Source organism: Haliotis asinina, chromosome 8 (genome assembly GCF_037392515.1).
Source record: "Haliotis asinina isolate JCU_RB_2024 chromosome 8, JCU_Hal_asi_v2, whole genome shotgun sequence".
Lineage (NCBI taxonomy): Eukaryota > Metazoa > Mollusca > Gastropoda > Lepetellida > Haliotidae > Haliotis > Haliotis asinina.
This window is the reverse complement of record NC_090287.1, coordinates 48,637,186-48,656,854: the sequence shown is the minus strand read 5'-3', so window position 1 is coordinate 48,656,854 and position 19,669 is coordinate 48,637,186. Positions and strand designations below refer to the sequence as shown.

Below are 19,669 nucleotides of genomic sequence, written 5' to 3'. Positions count from 1 at the left end.
AAATTTTGAAAGATGACACAAAAGAATGGAACTTCTGTCACGTCATGCAAATAATAAGTAGGTAGGTTGGCCGCTAGATGTTTGTTTCTCGTGTATATTTCCGATTCTGATAGAATACCCACTCCGAAAATAATGTTCTATCAGCACAGTTACATTATTGTTGCATTTAATCACGCCAGTTCGTAGCGGTATTGTGTCCCTGGTCTTTTACTACTGATGTTTGAGGTGTGTTTTCAAGTGGCTTCAACCTACATGGATCGGCCAGGCACAGTGCAGTTGGTTTGGTCCAGGTCCCTTGCTTGTTGCAAACACCTAACGTGGTTCCTGAGTTGCTGTTTTCGTAGCCTCTCTGGCAGCTGTACGTGTACTGGACATTCCCGTCGGCGCTCAGCGTTGGAGATTTACCGGGCATTGAGTTTGAGACATCGGGCTTTTCCCGACAGTTGGGATCTGGAATGAATGTATTTTAGGGTGATATTCCAACTTGGACTGCAACATAGCCGCTATGCTGTACTGAACGTTCATTATAATGACTCTGTTTTAGGGTTATATTCCAAGATGGGCTGCAACATAGCCGCTGTGTTCTACGTTATAATGGCTGTGTGTTAGGACTATATTCTCAAAGAAAATAGCAAATGTACTTACGTATACTAAAGTACTGGCAAGAACTTGCAGATGAGTTGCTGGGCAGAAACTCATCAGTATCCGCCTGGATGTAGATGTGACATGAGTCTCCTTTATGTACGTTAAGTGTCCACGTGCAAACCGCGGGGTTCAAACATATAGGGGCGTCCTCTTTCTCCTTCAGACAATACAGCGCTACGACACACGTGTTCTCTCGGATGCATTTCGACTTGCAGCTGGATTTCGTCGTCGTCACTGTATTTGAGTAACGAAGATTGACATTGTTTATGCCAAATGAATTAGCCAGCACGTCGTTTTCGGAGATATCACTGAAAACATCACTCGATTCTGATCTGGACATCGATGGAACAAACGACGGTGCAGGTGCGGATACTAGTTGGGAAGGTGCTGAGACTGTCCCAGAGTTTGGGAGAACACCGGGAGGCAAACTGAAACCGTGACCACCCAGTGAAAAGACATTTGGTATGACACAGGCAATAAACAGCCAAACTACGAACATAGGTAGTGCATCCACCATCGTCCCGACTGGTATATTGGACAAGGGGAAAGCTCTTGAGATCTGAATTCACTGAACACCGCACCTACATATATGTTATATGCTTCAATTTCAGATTAGATTAAAATCATAGCTTGTGTTACTTGGCTCGTTTTCTTCGAATACACATAAATATGTTGATTAGATCTGAAGAATTCTCTCCTTACCCTGCACTGGCCAAAACAGAACTATGTACATGTAACTGAAACTGTGTGTCTAGTGTCTGGTAGTGATTGTGTCTGATGTGTCTAGTTGTTAGTGTGCGTGTGATGTGTCTGGTACTGATTGTGTCAGATGAGCCCGGTACTGTGTCTGTCGTGTCTGGTTCTTTGTGTGCGTGTGGTGTGCCTCGTACTGTGTCTGATGGTCTGGTGAGCCAGGCACTGTGTCTATGTCTGGTGAGCCTGGTACTGTGTCTGATGTGTCTGGCGAGCCTGGTAATGTGTCTTATGTGTCTGACGAGCCTGGCACTGCCTGGTTCTTAATGTGCGTGTGGTGTGTCAGGTACTGACTGTGTAGTGTGTCTGGTACTGACTGTGTGTGTAGTGTGTCTGGTACTGACTCTGTAGAGTGTCTGGTACTGACTGTGTGGTGTGTCTGGTACTGACTGTGTGTAGTGTGTCTGGTACTGACTGTGTGTCATGTGTCTGGTACTGACTGTGTGGTGTGTCTGGTACTGACTGTGTGTAGTGTGTCTGGCACTGACTGTGTGTCATGTGTCTGGTACTGACTGTGTGTCGTGTGTCTGGTACTGACTGTGTGTGATGTGTCTGGTACTGATTGTGTCTGATACAGAATGTGTTTAATGTGTCTGGTACTGACTGTGTGTGGTGTGTCGGGCAATGGCTGTGTGGTGTGTCTGTCAGTGTGTCTGACTGTGTGTGGTGTATCAGGTACTGACTGTGTCTGATACAGAATGTGTTTAATGTGTCTGGTACTAACTGTGTATGGTGTGTCGGGCAGTGACTGTGTGGTGTGTCCGGTACTGACTGTGTGTGGTGTGTCTGGTACTGACTGTCTAATGTGTCTGATACAGAATGTGTTTAATGTGTCTGGTACTAACTGTGGTGTATCGGGTAATGACTGTGTGTGGTGTGTCTGGTAGTGATTGTGTGTGATGTGTCTGGTACTGACTGTGTAATGTGCCTGTGTAATGTGTCTGATACAGAATGTGTGTGGTGTGTCTGGTACTGACTGTGTGTGGTGTGTCTGGCTCAGACTGTGTCTGATTTGTCTGGTGCCGACTCTGCGGTGTGTCTGGTACTGAATGTCTAATTTTTGTAGTACTGTCCGTGTCTCATTTGTCTGGTACTGAATGTATGTGGCGTGTCTGGTTCTGATTGTGTCTGATGTGACTGGTACTGACTGTGTGTGATGTGTCTCGTTCTTACTGTGTGTGATGTGCGTGGTACGGATTTTTGTCTCTCAATTGACTGAAGAGCGTGTCTGCCACAAAGTGGGGTGCTGATAAATCGTCCTTGCTTCTTTTGTACAAAGCACTCATTTTGTGTAGATTAGAATACGGTTGTCAAGTTTTCATGAATGCTGCAAAATGCTGTCTGGCTAAACTCGATCGTGTTCAAGCCAAAGCTCTTCGGATATGCACTGATGCCTTTCTCGCAGTACGAGTTGAACAATCTTCAGCTGAATGCTGCGCAATCTCTCTCTAAACGGGTCCATGGACTTTAACACAACCCTCGATTTCTCATGATTTCTCGGAGCTTGTAAACAAACAAATGTCGCCAAGTGTTAATAAACTCCTAACCCAAGATTACATTCACACCAAATATAGAAATTTTACTCATATTTACACTGATGCTTCAAAGGATCCCAGAACCGGTCATGTTGGTGGGGCCTTTTATATTCCCGATCTTGGTTTATCAAAAAGATTTAGACTGACTGATCATCTGTCTGTGTTTACAGCAGAATTCACAGCCATACTTCAAGCTTTAAAATGGGTAAAAGATAATGATTCTTACTAATTCGTTATCAGCTATACAAGCAATTCAATCAGGTGTCCAAGGTCCACGCAGTGATATTATATACGACATAATTATTGTATCTTGATACTGAAACTCCATGTACATCAGCTGTGATATTGTTTGGATTCCTGCACTTGTTGGTGTAGCTGTGAACGAAGTAGTTGACACACTTGCTAAGATGGCTTCACAGCCAGATATTCAATCAAATAAGCCCAATCCAAGAGATTACTGGTTTGTCATTTCATCGTCAATAAATGCATCTTGGCAAAATACATTTCAATATTCGTCGGCGTTGCCGCACAGATGAAGTTGTTTTAACTCGCCCTAGGCTAGGACATTGTGCATTAAAGGCATACATTTTAGATAAAAACATCTCTCCTATGTGTGAAAGTTGTAACTTACTCTGCCCAAAAACAGTTCAGCACTACCTCATTGAATGTCCAGCTCGTGAAAACCAACGTAAGGCTCTTAGAGACATTGAACACAATACTTGGCGATAATTTCATGTATATGGTTTAAACGCCCAATGTCGCCCTAACACCTCACCTCACCTCACCTCACCTCACCTCACCTCACCTCACCTCACCTCACCTCACCTCACCTCACCTCACCTCACCTCACCTCACCTCACCTCACCTCACTACCTACCTACCTACCTACCTACCTACCTACCTACCTACCTACCTACCTACCTACCTACCTACCTACCTATGTAATAATACACTCCTGTTCCTTCACTCCGTTGAATCGGAAGTTGGGAGGGGGAATGGAGGCAAAGAACGGTCTGCTTATGGTGGTGATATTTTATTTTGACACGAAAAATATTTATCAAACCGAAGCGAGGAAAGTACGTTGTAAGAAGACTGGTTATTTTCTCTATGCGGCGCAACTCATTTGCACTACAGTTTGCCTGTGCCAGAAGAAATCTAGATATGTTTTATTTAAGGCTTTAGCCTTACACGTATGTGTCAGTCAACCAGCGCCCTACACGTTAGATCAGTTGTCGCGGAAATGGTCCAGAATTTCATACGCTCCAAAGCAAAGACTCATTCAGTCCATGCCAAAACGGTGCCGGGCATTTTGGGGTCTCGTGGAAGACCATGCCCAACTAGGAACGGACGCCTTTCTATGAACGAAGCATGTTAACAGACATTTCATCTTTTTAAAACTGTGATATTGTTTTTCATGCTTGAACATCTACTTACTATTTACATGTAATTTGCATGTCTATTATAAACCTAGTATGACGTCTCTCTATTGTTCTCTATATTCCTTGTCATATCCAGATCGATGAGGGGGTATTGCTTTAATATCGTCCCTCTGCCCCGGGATATTCAATACGGTCCCCTAACTTTGAATTATTACTTGTGTTTGAAGACTGATGTGAGTTTGTCTTGCCATCTCTGAATATGAAAGTAAAATATGACATTATCTACAATATTTCGAACCTCCATCCCCACGGTTTCAATCTTGGCGGTTTTATCCACTAGGCTATGAAGGATCGCTGTTACGATTCAGATTGTTTCTCGGTATGAACGGTGTGCGGTCACCTCTCGTGCAGGGTAGCGCGTTCAGAACACGTATATGGCACGTGCAATGCGAGGCATCGGCAGCCAGTCTCATCCCAGTTGATCAGTGAGTACAAAATATTGAAATTATATCTGAAGTGTATCTTCGGTCGGTTTATACGTTGGATAAAACGTGACCCGTGGGCACTATGAAAACGTAAGGCAGTTTTCCCTCAGGCTTTACTTGAAAAATAATGCCCGCCGATCATGCTTTATCCTATACTTAATGCCGGTTGTAAGCCTAAGAAAGTGCAAAGTGCAATAACATAAACCATTTGAATTCAATTCTGTATTTACTAGTGTTTCGACAAACCACCATTACTGGTACAGGAACAGTACAAATAAAGTCATAATATAAATGATAAATTGTTACGATCACTTGGCAACAATGAGTATATTAGTGTGTTTATCTTTTTATGGTGGGCACCCTCCCCGTGGTGGGTGCTGGGTAACGCTAAGAGCTCGCCAACAACCCCGTTGTGGACCCGGGGGGATATTTGGTCCACCAACCCGTTTGCCGTGGGTTGCGGCCCTGTGTCAGTGGAGGACGGGAGTCTGGGGGTTGAGGGCACTGGGAGCCTGTAACCACGTTCCCTTTGCTCAACACACCCTTTCGACCCTTACTTCACCTAGATGGGAGGTTGAATGGGCCCAGTTCAACCAATCGGCTGGTCATGCCAAGCCCTGTGCATAGACTATAAATATATTTATCTTTGCACAAATATAACTTGGAATTAATTTTGATTGATTTTGGTCTTGGCTTTATTGTCTAAAACATGTTTGATTTTGAATCATGTTGTTTGGAACTAATGTCCAGAAGGCGATGGCCCATGGGCCAATCTGGTGGATTAATTATTCATAATTCTTCTACTGGAGTATATCATCCGGGTGCTGCAAGTTGGAGACCCACTTGTTTTTAGCATTGTCCTTGTGATACTCCGTGGTGGGTGGGGAGCTCGGATGATGAACCATATACCACTAACCATGGCTTATGAAATCCTAACAAAAAACCCAAAACGTCCACTTGATATTGACCCTGTTGATACTGATCATAGACCGTCTGCATCGACTGAGTATTGACCGCGTTTCCTTGTGATTGAGACTCCTGACAAGACATCGTTAAAGTTGAACCCCTTTGCTGTATCCAAGGGTATTCGAGGTATTGCTGGGATGTGAAAAAATTAGACGCTCACATTCGGGTGCGCTGTTAATTGAATGCGGGAAAGAGCAACACGCAACCAACCTGATGAACATTAAATCTTTCGTGGGCATTCCGGTCACGGTCTCTGCTCACAAAACCTTGAACACAAGTAAAGGTATTGTGAGAGATCGTGATCGATTGTTTGATATGTCGGACCTTGATATAGTATCAGAAATGAAGGATCAAGGTGCGCTTTATGTCAAAAATAAAACAATGAAACCATCAAAACAAACACGAATCTGTTGACTTTTTCATGTCAAAATGCTCCAAAATCAGTGAAGGCAGGCTACTGTAACATTCAATTTGACACTTACATCCCCAACCCGCTCAGGTGTTTTAAATGCCAGAAATATGGACATGGTGTAACTACTTGCACATTGTCAGTTGTGTGTGCTCACACTACTCAACAGAAGATCTTGACAGTGATTTTAAATAGTGCACCAACTGCTCAGGCGACCATTCCTCATTTTCTAAACAGTGTCATATTTGGAAAGAGAAAATGGAGATAAACAGAATAAAGTTTACTCAAAATATCTCTTTTTCTGAGGCAAAAAATGTCAAAGACATCTGATCACCCAGAAAGCTATGGTATAGTAGCAAAATCATCATCTGAGTCTAGCTCTAAAATAACGAAACCATCCACATGTTGCCAAATTAACTTGGGTAAATTCAAAGTCTTCTTCTGATCACAAATCATCATCGTTTGCTGTATTTGCAAAACCATGGAACGCAAAATAAATAATAGACTTGTTTGGTACTTGGAAACAAATGACGTCATAAGAGATATACAGTGTGGTTTCCGTAAAAATAGAAGTACTGTCGATCACCTCTTGCGACTGGAATCATTTGTTAAAAAACGCACTAATTAATAAACAACACGCTGTGTCTGTCTTTTTGATCTCGAAAAAACATATGACACTACGTGGAAATATGGCATTTTAAGAGATTTACATGACTTCGGCCTGCGAGGTCGTTTGCCTGAATTTATAGCTAACTTTTTAAATGACAGACAATTCCAGGTCCGTGTGGGCTCTACCCTGTCTGGTCATTACAATCAGGATCAGGATGTTCCACAAGGCAATATTTTGTCTGTCACTCTTTTTAGCATCAAGATCAACAGTTTATCAAAAGTTTTAAACGATTTAATAGATGAATCGTTATTTGTGGATGATTTTAATATTTACTGTCGTGGGAGAAATATGCATACTACTGAACGGCAACTACAGTTTTGTTTAAAGAAAATAGATAAATGGTGTCTTGAAAACGGCTTCAAATTTTCTAAATAAAAAACCAATTGTATACACTTCTGTCGTAAATACAAACCTCGTAGAGACCCAGAACTATTTCCAAATGGTAACCCAATCAAATAGGTGAAGGAGGCCAAGTTCTTGGGCCTTATTTTCGATTCACATTTGGTCTTTTTTGCCGCATATTAAATCCCTTAAAGTCAAATGCCCGACGGCACTCGATTTATTAAAAGTTGTTTCTAATTCAAAATTGAGAGGGAATCAAACTACCCTTCTTCACTTATAAAGATCACTGGTGCGATCTAAACTTGATTACGGCTCCATCGGTGGAGCGTAACCTAGAACTACTCGATTTTGTGCAACTCCAAGGCCTAAGACTTTGTCTTGGTTCTTTTAGAACCTCTTCTATCGACAGTCTCTACGTCGAAGCTGATGAGCCTTCTGACAACCAATTCGTATAAAACTATATTTACAATACATTCCAAAAGTAGCTTCTAATGAATCTAATCCTGTATATAATTGTGTCTTTAATCCTCTTTATGAGGATTTGTACAACAAAAAGACTTCTCTTGTTCCGCCTCTTGGACTTCTTCCCTCCTTCCGCTCCTTCCTGTTTGCATTCTTCCCCTCTTTGGCAAATGGTTAGGCCACAAATTGACTTCGCTCTAACATAGTTTAAGAAATCAGAAACAAACGACTTACAATATAAAAAATACAAAAATATAATCAATTAAAAAGTAAATATAATGCATACAAACCCTTATTTACAGATGGGTCCAGGGACGGTGGCGCGGTGGCTTGTGCCACTGTCATTGGATCCAGAACAATGCCTTCTCGTTTACCAGATTACAGCTCTATTTTCACAGCGGAAGCAAACGCCATCTTGACAGCCCTCAAATATATTTAAAAAACACCCTAAACACCACCAATGTATAATCTTTTCTTTCTTGACTTCAGGCGATTGAAAAATTGGCTTGTAAACATCCACTTTTACTTTAAATTTTTGAATTGTATAATGATCTTGCTACTGGCCAGTGCGACATCGTCCTTTGTTGGTTACCCAGTCACGTTGGCATTTCTGGGAACACAATGACCGATCTTGCTGCTAAGGCAGCACTCAACAAATCTGTGACACCACTTCTTATTCCATACTCTGATTACAAAGCAACAATAAGATCTTATATCCGTGAACTGATGCAGAAGAAGTGGGACACCCAGGGAGGTATAAATAAATTACATGCAATAAAACCTTATATCGGATATACTTACTTGGGTTGCCAGTACAGATTAGAGGAGGTCATTATGCGACGATGTCGCATTGGCCATACGAGGTATACTCACGAATATTTATTAAAAGGTGATGATCCTCCGTTTTGTATCCCTTGTGATGAAAAAATCACAGTCAAGCATGCCCTGCTTGACTGTGTTGAATGTTCCATCACAAGGGATAAATATTTTAACTCACAAACTTGGAAATATCTTTTTAATAATGTTAGCTCTCATTTAATTATTGCCTTTTTAAAAGAATTAGATTTGCTAAATGAATTGTAAAAAGATAAATATTGCATGATTGGAAGTTTGAATTAGTAACTCAGAAAGTTAGTGGCTGTATCCTCGAGGGGGGTTAAAGCATTATAAAATTATTGTCCTCCTAAGAGGGTACGTAAGTCCCAAAACATTTAAAGTACATCAAAACGTTCCACTGTTTCTAATCGTAGAATGCCCGTCTTTTTAATTTATGGCTAGATTTCCTAAATTACTAACGGCTGAAGGGATGATGTAAATCCAACTAGGGTCCATGCAGGAAGCAAATGTACTGTAAGTCCCTATGGTCCCTAGTATGGTGATCTACCTTCTGTCCTTGGTGATATATAGCCCGTATTTTATATTGTCTTGCCCAAATGGTGATATTGGTTTTAACTTTCCACACTGGTTTTAAATTGTAACTGTGATTCTTCAAGTTGTTTTACTGTCCTTTGACGACAGGTTTATTTATGAAATACATATCTTCCATTTCAGTATTAAGTGTTCTCGTCACGATATGGCTGAGATATTGCCGCTGTGACGTTAAATATTAACTCACTCACTCACCTTTTATGGTGTTATTGATAGTTCTTATAAATATGGACATATTCTTAACAAATGGATAATCATCTAAGGTAATCAATGGGGTAATCAGTATAGTTTCATTGTTTGGGACATTCGGCCAGTTACTGTAAGAAGTAGGAATGCGGTAGGATCTTATGTTGTCAACGACCCAGTTGTCATTAAGTTAGGGGTTGATAATCGTAGGCCAGTAGCAAACATTTAAGATGAAACTTTTCAATAGTGTCAACGGGTGCCTGTAGACATCGACTTGGTATGTGAGATGAATGAATATTACGTTGACGAAGACAAATGATGAATACGTTGGTGAGACGAAGGCATAGTTTAGTTCAAACTTCTTTAGTTGCTTTCACAAGACATGACAAACGAGTATACATGAATGAGGTGAGCGGACTTCCAGCTCAACCCCAGGGCCTTTCCTGCGAGCGGCATAATCCTGCTCGCGGTCGTCCCCACAAAGACAGTCGGAATGCCGGTCTCCACACTCACATCTCACTTCTCATCTCTCACGTACAGTATAGATGTGAGCATACATATATATAGTTTTTAACAACAATAGACAGGCAAAGATTCAACAATGGACAGATAGAGAAGCTAATAGCACTTCCTTCTACAACTGATGTGATGACAGACACAGCCAAGGGGGATGACCAATAAAGGCCATAAATGTCATATACAGTAATTAATGGAAGTGACAAAGAGGAACAAGGTAGCTGACAAAACAATGTACTCTGCGGTAGTGATAAAGATCAAGGTTGCAGATTGAATAATAATAACTAAATATCATATAGCCTGGTCACATAGTTTTTGGTCAGTAGAAATATTTGGACATGGCTGTCCTGAACTAGACACTATAACAATATTTACAGTATTTTCATGCCCCCATATTTCGTTTCCATATAAGGCAATATCGAAGAGATTAATTTTAGTATTAAGTGCCAGACTGAAGCTTCTTGATTTGTTCAGTAATGCAAACATGGCTTGACAATAAATTATTGACTGCGAAATTAAATTGCCTGTTGCTTTGAACATTCATGCCAAAGTACGTATAATTATTTACAGTTTCAAATGGTTTAGAATCAAACTGAAAAGATAGTTTAGATTTATTACCGACACCAAACATAATAATTCTAGTTGTTGGTATGTGTACACGTTTCCATGTACCACAATATATTTTGAATGCATAAAGGAAATTCTAAAGTTGTATCGCATAATTCGCAGATAGAAAAATAATAGATTGATACGCTTCTTACACACGATTGACCTCGACGCCTTTAGACACTTTGCTCTCAAGACAAACATCCAAGTTATTGAGAAAAATCGAAAATTATAATGGTGAGAGCTTTTTTCCCTGTCGAACACCAGATTAACTAAAGAAGAAATTGGAAATTTGTTTGTCAACCACAACACAAGATTTTAGATTATTACACATTTTGTGCCAAAGACCTACTCTCCATACGCTATCGAATGCTCATGTAAAATCGATAAGAGCGTATAAAGGATTTCGTTTACATGTTTTGAAATACTGGTTTAACATTTTTAAAATGAATATATTATCAAGCGTTGACATGTTTTCTCAGAAGTATGTTTTCTCTGTGAAGGACTGAGAATGTTGTCTAATTCAAGGTAACTGTTTAATCTGGGGTTCAAAAGACAGGTGAATAACTTTCCTAAACAAAACTAAGAATTGTGATGTGACGTTAGGAGTTCGCATCTATCTGTGGCAGATATCTCATAGGTATGTCATAGATATCTCATAGGTATGTCATAGATATCTCATAGGTGTGTCATAGATATCTCATAGGTGTGTCATAGATATCTCATAGGTATGTCATAGATATCTCATAGGTATGTCATAGATATCTCATAGGTGTGTCATAGATATGTCATAGGTGTGTCATAGATATCTCATAGGTGTGTCATAGATATCTCATAGGTATGTCATAGATATCTCATAGGTATGTCATAGATATCTCATAGGTATGTCATAGATATCTCATAGGTATGTCATAGATATCTCATAGGTGTGTCATAGATATCTCATAGGTATGTCATAGATATCTCATAGGTATGTCATAGATATCTCATAGGTGTGTCATAGATATCTCATAGGTGTGTCATAGATATCTCATAGGTGTGTCATAGATATGTCATAGGTGTGTCATAGATATCTCATAGGTGTGTCATAGATATCTCATAGGTGTGTCATAGATATCTCATAGGTATGTCATAGATATCTCATAGGTATGTCATAGATATCTCATAGGTGTGTCATAGATATCTCATAGGTATGTCATAGATATCTCATAGGTGTGTCATAGATATCTCATAGGTGTGTCATAGATATCTCATAGGTGTGTCATAGATATGTCATAGGTGTGTCATAGATATCTCATAGGTGTGTCATAGATATCTCATAGGTGTGTCATAGATATGTCATAGGTGTGTCATAGATATCTCATAGGTGTGTCATAGATATGTCATAGGTGTGTCATAGATATCTCATAGGTATGTCATAGATATCTCATAGGTGTGTCATAGATATCTCATAGGTATGTCATAGATATCTCATAGGTATGTCATAGATATCTCATAGGTGTGTCATAGATATCTCATAGGTGTGTCATAGATATCTCATAGGTGTGTCATAGATATGTCATAGGTGTGTCATAGATATCTCATAGGTGTGTCATAGATATCTCATAGGTGTGTCATAGATATCTCATAGGTATGTCATAGATATCTCATAGGTATGTCATAGATATCTCATAGGTGTGTCATAGATATCTCATAGGTATGTCATAGATATCTCATAGGTGTGTCATAGATATCTCATAGGTGTGTCATAGATATCTCATAGGTGTGTCATAGATATGTCATAGGTGTGTCATAGATATCTCATAGGTGTGTCATAGATATCTCATAGGTGTGTCATAGATATGTCATAGGTGTGTCATAGATATCTCATAGGTGTGTCATAGATATCTCATAGGTGTGTCATAGATATGTCATAGGTGTGTCATAGATATCTCATAGGTGTGTCATAGATATCTCATAGGTGTGTCATAGATATGTCATAGGTGTGTCATAGATATCTCATAGGTATGTCATAGATATCTCATAGGTATGTCATAGATATCTCATAGGTGTGTCATAGATATCTCATAGGTGTGTCATAGATATCTCATAGGTGTGTCATAGATATGTCATAGGTGTGTCATAGATATGTCATAGGAGTGCCATGAGTACTGGAATCATGACTTCGTGATCTGATTAAGGTGTCCACTGCTCCCGCATGGCGTCAGTCAGCCGGTCCCCTGTAAAGGGATCCGTAACACAGGTCATACAGATTTAGGCCACACAGGCGACACAGCCTGGCGGAACAAGCCATTTCTCGTGTACTTTTACGAATGCCGAACTCCTAAACACGGGATTCCAACAGACAAGACAACATTATGCATTCGTCTCTAAATGTTGTAATTGGTGATAATGGGGCGGTGGGGTAGCCGAGTGGATGAAGCGGTCGCTCGTCACGCCGTAGAAGCGGGTTTGATTTCCTACATGGTCACTCTCCTTGGCCATGTCTGACATCACATCAACTGCTTCCAGGAATTGTTTCTCTATCTGTTCGTTACCGAGTCGTCGCCCCAGTACATTGTTGTCAAACACTGTATATATGATCACGTCTATTTTGTCAGTCACTCCGGTATTCAGACTGTGTGTAGGGACCACCACGATCAGGATAATGCCGCTTGTAGGAAACGCCCTGGGGTTGAGCTGGAACTCCGGTCACTTCATTTATGTCTTGTGTCATTGTTTGTCATGTAACTAAAGAACTTTGAACTCAACTATTCCTTTGTCTTCGTCAACGCATTGTTCGTCTCAATGAGCTATATTTCCCCTGTCGACCATAAACAAAGCATTGAAACCACTAACTGCACATCGCTTTGCCAACGATTACTGTTATGTATTATGCCCTATACATTGTGTCTACACGTGGTTTACTTGTGTTTATTTTGGGTTTATAATTTACTAATTACTAGATGTATTATTATCAGGATAGTATAAATACGTTCTCATTACCATAGTCAAATTGTTGTGTGATTCATTTAACTGTGCGAGTATATTTGTGCAAAGGCAAACTGTAGCGCAAATGGGGTTGCGCAGCATAGAGAATATGACCAGTCTTCTTATATGAACGAGGAGAGAGCAAAGGTTGCCAACGTACTCGTCTCGCCTCGTTCGAAAATATTCTTCATGTCAAAAGAAAATATCGCCACCATCAAAGATACACTCTCAGTCCAGCACACAACAAACACATACAGTTCGACCAGTCATAGTTGTATACCATGCACATTGAAATTAACCGCGTCATATGCAGTTGTACATCAAACACGAGGTCACAAACCAATGTAACTATGTTCGTTTACGTCACAGTAATACAGAGCAGACACTCATATGTTTCATACAGGGCTGGATAATGCCCTGCTTCTCATATTGTGATATGCTGCATTAATTTATAATACATTGCAATACATGTTGTTCTTTATTGATTGGAAGGTTTCTGCCCAAGTGCGTACATAACAAATTCACAATAGCGCTCTGTCTGAGTCATCATGTTCTTAGTTGCGACTGCACCATACTTTCATTTTTGTGTCGTTTACAGAAAAATTATATATAGTCGTAATGTGGAATGTTCAACTGGTGGTAATAGTAGTATAACATGCTTTTTTCATGATTTTCGTGTTGTTTGCTTCAACAGAAGTGGGGGACACGCCTACATCGTGTCGGCCAAGTGACTAATCTGATTGTGTGAGTGAGTAAATGAGTGATTAGCCATGGTTGTCATGGTGTAGTGGTATAAAGGCTCCTTGGTTTCAAACCAGCACCGAGGAGCAGAGCGAGTCTCTGATTGGATTGCGTTTTTTATTATTCTCACCTATTGTAACGTACATCTATAATATCCAGTCATGGACTCGCGCCACTGTTTGGTGCGGGTCTGTAGCTTGAGATTTATTTTCTTCCGGGCATATGTCCTGACTTCGTCCGAGAATGGACGGTACAAATTTTGAAAGCTTTAAATGGAAATAAAATCAGCAGGTAAGTGGTAAGGTACTTTACAGAGGTCAACGTAGTATAAATTGTGCAGTTTTTTCAACGATCAAAGCTACAGAAGCGTTCATCAGCCCGAAAAAGAGCCGAGGCGAGCCGGGCCGCCATTTTAGTGTCACACCTTTCAATATCTTATATATTTAGGTCATACCTCCAAATATAAATCAGAGTTAAGCGCCAATGTTAGAATTATTACAGCTACATAGCGACAGACGGTAAGAAATCGGGTCTGGACCAGACAGTGATCGACAGCACGGACATCGGCCTACGCAAATGGGATATAGTGACATATCAACCACGTGAGCGAGCCTGACCACTGGATCACACTGGTTGCCTTTTACAACAAGCAAGGGCTGCTGAAGATCAGTTCTATCACAGATCTTCACTGGTTTGATTGTGCGTACTGCGTACAAACGAACACTATTGGACGGTAACACGAACGTTACAAACTAGTCGAACCTGAATGATTGTGTAAAGACGCAAGAGATAAAGCTGGGTCTTCGATAAAGGAAAGCCGACAGATAAATCCTAATGTAGTGGTCTATTTAAGGCTCTGTAGAGCTGTATCACTTGGGTGTGTAAAACATTTGTCCGTGGCTTCGAATCCTAAATTCTCTCTGAACATGTTTCATGTCACATCATGTATACATTTCATCGACTTTATAATCACAAAGGGCGTTCATGTTCAATAAGATTAATCTTCCTATAGGTAATAATGCTGTTTAAAGTATCGTTAAACTCAATCACCAACATGTAACATCTATCCATGGTCCGAAATATTGAGGAAAACAAAGGTCAACTCAGCGCCTGCAGTAGGTTCAGACTAACATTAAATCCCTTCGGTTGGAGAGTCACACTGTAGGACGTCATTGTTGACCATTACCATTCACTAGTCCAATCTGGTACGAACGGAACAGATTTGCACATCAATGACGTACCCCAAAGAGAGTTCCAGAGGACAGAATAGGTCTGTGTCATGTATGTTATGTGCAAAATCAACTACCACCACACATCCCCTCCTCCTCCTCCTTCCCATGGTTCTAAAGCACAATTTTAAAGCACAAATTTAATTTTGTACAACACTGCACACCCCACACCCTCACTACAAAACTGATGACACCTCCCACCTTCACCCTACCTCCACAGAACAACGGGTCAAACCACCCACACCCCTTAAAATCATCATAACCCTTTAAAATCATCATGGACCTCTAGCCATAAATTATGAACGGCCCGTAAGTATCATCCATGCATCGTTAAATGAAATATGCACATTGGGTACTCAGCACAGTAACTGTGTCAAAGTATCCAGAATATTGTAACAATAAACAAACCGCGTATTGCTCAATTCAGTTTACTGACTTTATTAAGAAATATTGTGATACTCACATCAATGCCTTACAATGAAATGATGACAATTCAAGCTATGCAGACATACCCAGTAGTCTAGATTTACACATCACTGAAGAATTTAGATTTGATATGCTGTGCAGCCTGTTCTAACGCCGACTTGGTTGCTGAGGCAGGTGCTTGTGTTGGTGATGGCGCAGCCATGGGAGGTCGGGCTGGAACTGCCGAACCACCGAACACCCCACCCACGTCTGGCCGTGCTAGTGGAATCTCAACTGGACCTTGTACACCCTGCTTTCCTCCAACTGCCGTGGCTTTCCGGACTAGGCTGACTACTGAAGAGGGGGTTCCTTTCGCTGCAATTAGGAACAGTAGATACAGAACAGTAGAAGCGCTACAGGATAGGATGAGCTTTGTTTGAAATTGTCGTCCAAAGTAACACTCAACAATATTTCAGACTGCGGCCTATAAATAATCGACCCTTAACCAAAGAGTCCATTGTTTATTAACACGTGCCACCATGCATACCGTCATTGTACCGCGACATCCGGGTCACAATGGTATAAGTAACACTGCATAATACTGGATAATCCACCCGGGAAAATCCGGGTTAGAATTGATTTTCAGTAACCCAGGCATATCGTAAGAGGCAACTATCAGGTGGTCAGACTCGCTTACTTGGTTGACATGTCATCATACCCCATATCCGTAGACTGATGCGCATGGTGTTGATTACTAAATTGTCTGGTCCAAACTCGATTATGTACAGACCGCCACCATATAGCTGGACTATTGCTGAGCGTTGAGTTATCTAACCCTGAATCCCAAACGGCATATTTACCAGTACACCGTGACAACCATTGCATTTGTAAATGGGGCTCCTCCAATCTCATGATACCTTACTTTACACGTAATGTAGGTCTTAATGCTCCGTGCATTGACAGAAGCCATCAAATGAAGACTAAGACAATTGGAAATATCTGAGTTTGATGTACTGACTTAGTTCATTACACGATCAAGTTTTAGACTTAGGACATTATCAAATATTTACGACTAAATAACGCGATGTAACTGATAGAAGCGGAGTCAGAATACATACTCTTACTGAACATGACATGTGGCACCTACACTGAGACTGTCTGCAGGTGAGAGAGGGAAAGATCCAGTCTCCCTGCTTGTCGCACACACCGAACACCGAGCCTTTGTTAACATTCTCGTAGCCAGCTACACATGCATATCGGTATCGGACGACCCCGTCCTCCAGTGCTGGATGTTGATCAACGTTCGTGTTGGAGATATGAGGCTGCTTGCGACAGTTCGGATCTGTAAAGGAGCAACGTACTAGAAATAACAACGCAAAGGAGCGATGATATTCGTCACCGGCATTATGAAGAACTTAACAAAGGTATCATCAGTAGGTTCTCGTCAAGAAGAAACCGATCACGTCTATTTACGATTTATTTGCTATTATAACAAAACTCAACAGCCTCTGGTTTACTCTATTATCAGTCTAAGTAAACTTAGTTTCAGTATTATTCGTTACACTCCTCTTCTGAGTCTAACAAACCCCAGCATAATACTGAGACTACGTTTACTTAGACTGTCTCTATTTTGAGGGGTTCATTGACAAGCGTTATTACAAAATCACATGGTAACATATTTTCAGCAAACAAAACATTCAATGTCATTTACTTATATTATCTGCTACAGACCAATATATGGAAGAAACGTTTTAGTACCTACGTATGCTAACGTACTGACAGGAACTGGCGGAGTAGTCTTGTGGCAGGTACCTGGGGCTGCCAGCCTTCATGTACGTGTGACATTGCCGTCCCTTCTCCCTCCTGAGAATGGTGCATGTCAGGAGACTGGCACACTTTTCCTCAACTGGGCTGTCATTGCAGTACATCGCCACTACGCAAGAGTCATCCATGCTACAATTTTGCATGCAATGTGCCTTGCTCATCATCTTGCCGTTTCTGTATGCAAGCTCAATATTTTCTATGCCAAAGTTGTTGCTCAGGGCGTCTTGTTCCGCTATGGCGATGTAAGGATCAGAACCACTGGAAAGTTGATTATTAGACGACTGCTTAGAAATAGAACCTTTGCTTGAGAGTGAGTTCAGAGAACCTGCCTCGCTACTTAAAGGTATCTGTAATAGATTTCCAAGGGATATACCTGAAGATTTCAACTCCTGGCTCTCTGGCAGAAAGGTCATGCCTATCAGCCACACAAGAAGTAAGCGACGCATTGGATATGGTTGGCTGGGACGAACTGAAGATCCGTGCACCTTCAGCGAGGAACCAACTCTAAATGAACGACACAAAAAAGCCCATGGCGAATATGAATGGTGAACACGACACATTACATGTTATCTGATTGACCAGACCTTTACAACAGGATACAACTTTGTATTCACACCCCACTTCATTGTCTGTGCCTCCACGGGGCATTTGTGCTTGGGTGGTTCTGGTTTGAGTCCATGGGTGTATGATACAGATACTGCCTTGTTTTTCTCATGTGCTTTCAGGTATTACCATTTCTGAATAGAACGATGTTCAGGTAAATTGTCGAGATTCAGATTGGTGCCGATAGTTCTCCTTGTATTTAAGACGCCGATCCTGTCCACGTGGACCTAGAGGAGGGTGTCCAGCTGTCGATAGTTACCCTTGTACACGTGGATCTAGACTAGAGTGTCAAGCTGCCGATAGTTACCCTTGTAAATAAGACACCACTCTTGCACACGTGGATCCAGAGAAGGGTATCAAGCTGCCGATAGTTACCCTTGTAAATAAGACACCACTCTTGCACACGTGGATCCAGAGAAGGGTATCAAGCTGCCGATAGTTACCCTTGTAAATAAGACACCACTCTTGCACATGTGGATCTGGAGGAGGGTATCACGCTGCCGATAGTTACCCTTGTACACGTGGATCTAGAGGAGGGTGTCCAATTGCCGATAGTTCTCCGTGTATATAAGACACCACTCCTGTATACGTCCATCTTAAGGAGGATTGCAGGAGGCCGATAATTTTCCAACTTCTTAGCAATGGAAAATAATATTATTCCTTTAAGAACTCGTCATTATCAATTATTCACACACAATTTTACAGTGCGTTTGTGTAGTTACTTAAATATCTTTCTTGAAACAGCTGAACACGGATTTAATGAATGACCTGTAAACGTTTATAATTCGTAAAACATGCCATTTTCAAAGGTTCTGCAGCACCATGACTATTGGTGACAATGCATATTCAGCTGGCGAATTTGGTCGTACGCCGATTTTTTCCGCAGTGACAAGCTTTTTTGCAGTTTCAACTGTGACATTGTATTTGCCGCCACAAGAGCTACATTAGCAGGTAAGACACATTGACTCATAGCGGCTGGATGAACGATAAATAGGCAACTGCCTGCATTCATTCACCATCATCACAATTTTGACATAATTCTGGCCTTAGACGCCCCACTATTATAACACAATTACGAGTACGTTGCTATGTGTTTATTGCGATTTTAGAAACTTTTTGTTCAGAATGCCTTTACCCCTATGAAAGAAATAGCGTTCGTGTTCTCCATGAATAATCGCTCAATTCTATAGACTGTACTTGTACTGACCAAGAACATCTTCTTTCTGAAAAAGTAGCCTATCTCTCTAAAACAAATGACAGGGTTTTAACGTTACTTGGGATATTTTTGCTTTGCATATATAACAGATATCGGTTCTATATGTGTACAGTGTCTTTATATTAAAAAACCCCCAAACCAACACAAAACAAAACAAAGCAAATACAAAAGAAACAAACAAAATAGAACAACAAAAAAATCAAACCAAAACAACAACAAAAACGTAGAATTTTCATCAACATCGACTTGAATGTTCATTTCCAAATGTTCCAACATAAAATTATTGTTTTTCCAATCTT

General features: G+C 40.8%; 2 protein-coding genes across 2 annotated transcripts in view; both read right to left on the bottom strand.

Annotated features, from left to right (window-relative positions):
* LOC137295284 (mucin-5AC-like) overlaps positions 1–19,669 on the bottom strand; it is a 70,096-nt gene that overhangs the window by 2,290 nt on the left and 48,137 nt on the right. The window lies entirely within an intron of this gene.
* On the bottom strand, positions 15,849–17,997 carry LOC137294242 (uncharacterized). The gene is made up of 3 exons (XM_067825239.1): positions 17,490–17,997; positions 16,875–17,069; positions 15,849–16,102 (listed from the first exon to the last, which is right to left on the bottom strand). Exons 1-3 carry the CDS (start codon positions 17,995–17,997, stop codon positions 15,849–15,851), a joined length of 957 nt encoding a protein of 318 aa, XP_067681340.1.